The 3230-nt window shown below is 34.0% G+C and overlaps 1 protein-coding gene across 1 annotated transcript; it reads left to right on the forward strand.

Moving 5' to 3' along the window:
• The first annotated feature begins 1514 nt into the window (after positions 1-1514).
• Positions 1515-2066, forward strand: LOC145799982 (uncharacterized). Its single transcript, XM_082889631.1, has one exon. It carries the CDS (start codon positions 1515-1517, stop codon positions 2064-2066), a length of 552 nt encoding a protein of 183 aa, XP_082745757.1.
• Positions 2067-3230: the final 1164 nt, after the last annotated feature.

The raw sequence follows: 3230 nt of genomic DNA on the forward strand, positions 1-3230 counted from the left end.
AAGAACGAACTAACACGCTCGAATGAAGAAAAGCTCGCTCGAGCCAAGAATGCACAGCTACAGGTCCAAATCAGACGCAACCTCTCGCTCGAGCTACCAAACCCCGGCTCGAGCGAAGAACCAAAAATAACAGCTCGCTCGAGCGACAAACTCCTCGCTCGAGTGAAGATCCAAAATTCTGGACAGCAACACTTGGTTTCTAAACCCAACCAACCTGAAACAAACCTGCCCAACACATCCTATAAGTCCAAATGAGAAAATAAGGGACAACAACAACAATTATACAATGACAGAATCTACGGAACCTAAGTCCGGATACAATAATCAAATGGGAGAAGACCGGGGTCGCTATAGAACCCGTTTGAAGGCGTCGATTATTTGTGTCAAATTTCTTTTAAGACAAGGACTTGCGTTTCGTGGGCATGATGAATCTGAAAATTCAACTAACCAAGGAAATTTTCTTGAACTTCTCAATTTTCTTGTTGATCATAATGAAGATGTCAAAATGGTTGCATTGAGCAATGCTCCATAAAATCTCAAGTTGACATCTCCTGATATTTAAAAAGATATTATAAATGTGGCTGCATTTGAAACTATCAATGTGATTATTAGAGATCTTGGTGATGCACTTTTTCTATTTTGATTGATGAAGCCTGTGAGCAAATAGTAGTTGTAATACGATATGTTGACAAAAAATACCAAGTGGTTGAGCGTTTTTTTTGGGTATTGATCATGTTGCTAATACGAACGCTCTCTCACTCAAACAAGCTGTGAAAAATTTATTCTCCAGACTTGGATTGAGTATTTCCAGATTGCGGGGTCAAGGATATGATGGGGCTAGTAATATGCAAGGTAAGTTCAATGGTCTTAAAACACTTATACTAAAAGAGAATCCTTATACATATTATGTTCATTGTTTTGCTCATCAATTGCAATTAGCACTTGTAGCCGTGACAAAGAATCATGATCAAATTGCTTTACTTTTCACTTTGGTTGCTAATGTGGTGAATGTTGTTGGAGTATCTTGTAAATGTCGAGATATTGTTAGGGAGAAGCAAGCTGCAAAAGTTGCGGAGACATTTAATACTAGAGAGCTATCTAGTAGACAAGGCTTAAATTAAGAAACTAATCTTAAACGTGCTGGTGATATACGTTGGGGTTCACACTATGGTACCTTAATCAGCTTGGATGGTATGTTTTCAACAATGATTGATGTGTTTGAAATGATTTCGGAGGATGGTTCAAATTCAGAACAATGAGCAGAAACAAATGTATTGTTGGACTCAATTCAATTATTTGAGTTTGTATTCAACCTTCATTTGATGAAAATGATATTGGCTATTACAAGGGAGTTATCGCAAGCACTACAAAGGAAAGATCAAGATATTGTCAATGCCATGAATTGTGTTCAAATATCTAAAGTACGGCTCCAAAAGATGAGGGAGAGTGGGTGAAAATCTTTATTTGATGATATTTTTTATTTTTGTGAAAAATATGAAATTGATGTTCCTTAAATGGATGATATGTTTGTAGCTCGAGGGAGAAAAAGACGTAATGTTCAAGAAATTACAAACTTACATCACTATCGCGCTGAGTTATTCTACACGGTTTTGGATATGCAAATTCAAGAACTAAATGCTCATTTCACTAAGTCAAACATTGAGTTGTTACTTTGTGTGGCATGTTTGAATTCATCTAATTCTTTCTCTAGTTTTGACAAGAAAAAGTTAATTCATCTTGCCAAATTTTATTCTAAGGAATTTTCTTCGGTGGAGCTCATGGTACTTAATGATCAACTTGATACATATATTATCGACATGCTATCTAGTAGTGAGTTATCAAGGTTGAATGGAATTGTTGATCTTGCTAAGAAAATGGTGGAGACTGGAAGAGACAAAATATATCCATGGGTGTATTTACTCTTGACGTTAGCATTAATCTTGCCTGTTACAACTGCTACTATTGAGAGGGTATTTTCAACTATGAATATTATGAAGAATCGGTTGCGGAACCGAATGGGTGATGAATGGATGAATGATAGCTTGGTTGTCTACATTAAGGGATAGATTTTTGATGGCATTGACAAGATACTATCATGGAAAGATTTCAAAAGATGAAAATTTGTTGGGATCAATTGTAAAAGTTTAAAATTAAAAACTTTTTGTAATGAATATTAATTTTTAATGTTTAATATTAGCTCAAAAAATTATTATTATGTTATTATTATTAATTGGGGAAGAAAAATTTTAAAATTATAATTAATAGGTGCCTCTACATTAAATTCCTGACTCTGCCACTGATTATGCGGCTGAGAGTCCATCTGGACATGAAATTTGAAGCCAAAGAATCACATACCATTTCTTACCTCATATGGCTCTAGCATTTATTTCTTTATATTTTTAAGTGGTTTAATGTTGTGTAATTCAACTTAATTAAACTTATTGTGAAGTTTGACATATAAATATACAGGTGCAGTTAATACACATGGGGTTACCAATATGACCTCGTTTGGAAATATATTTTTTTAGTTTTTTGGCTAAAATATGATTTTAAAAAAAATTAGTATTTTTTATATGACTTTTTAATTTTTTACGAAAAGATGTATAAAAAGTAGAGAGAAAAGAAAATCTTTAATTTTTTGGTATAAGTTATTGGTTTTTTTGATTTTTTTAGTGACTTTTTGATATTTTGATTAAAATCACCACTTGCCAAACAAGGCTTAAGCTGAAAAATTCAAGATTGGATTGGATTGTACCAAAACAGACTGCTAAATTGATCATACAAATTATTCCAAGGTAGCAGACAACACTAGATATGTGTCTTAAAACCAAGAAACACAACGCTTAAGAGATAACAAATGACAAGTTCACAAACAAAAAAAAAATGGAATAGCCTAATTCACAAGCCTTCAATACTATAGGCTACTTTAGTTGACTTTAACCATGCCACTCCTTGTATTAGAGCATATCCAATGGATGGCTAAATCAGCTGCCAAAGCCATACTATAGCAGCTTAGGCAATCTTGGTTTCTCTAATGGCATGCTATAACAGCTGTCAAATTTGGCAACTGCCAAATCAAGTGCCAAATTTGGCAACTACTTTGGTAGCTGCCAAATCTGCCAAGTCATCCAAAATTAAACTGTTTTCTCACTTCCCTCCTTCCCTTTCAGTTGGGATTTTCCAGAATGCATGAAGTTTTATTCATCAATATTCATCAAATTCATCAATAT

This window comes from Camellia sinensis, chromosome 9 (genome assembly GCF_055761805.1).
Source record: "Camellia sinensis isolate YWXY chromosome 9, ASM5576180v1, whole genome shotgun sequence".
NCBI lineage: Eukaryota > Viridiplantae > Streptophyta > Magnoliopsida > Ericales > Theaceae > Camellia > Camellia sinensis.

What these genes read in the sequence shown, in the direction of transcription:
- LOC145799982 (XM_082889631.1), top strand. Translation starts at nt 1,515, where the DNA reads ATGGATGATATGTTTGTAGCTCGAGGGAGAAAAAGACGTAATGTTCAA.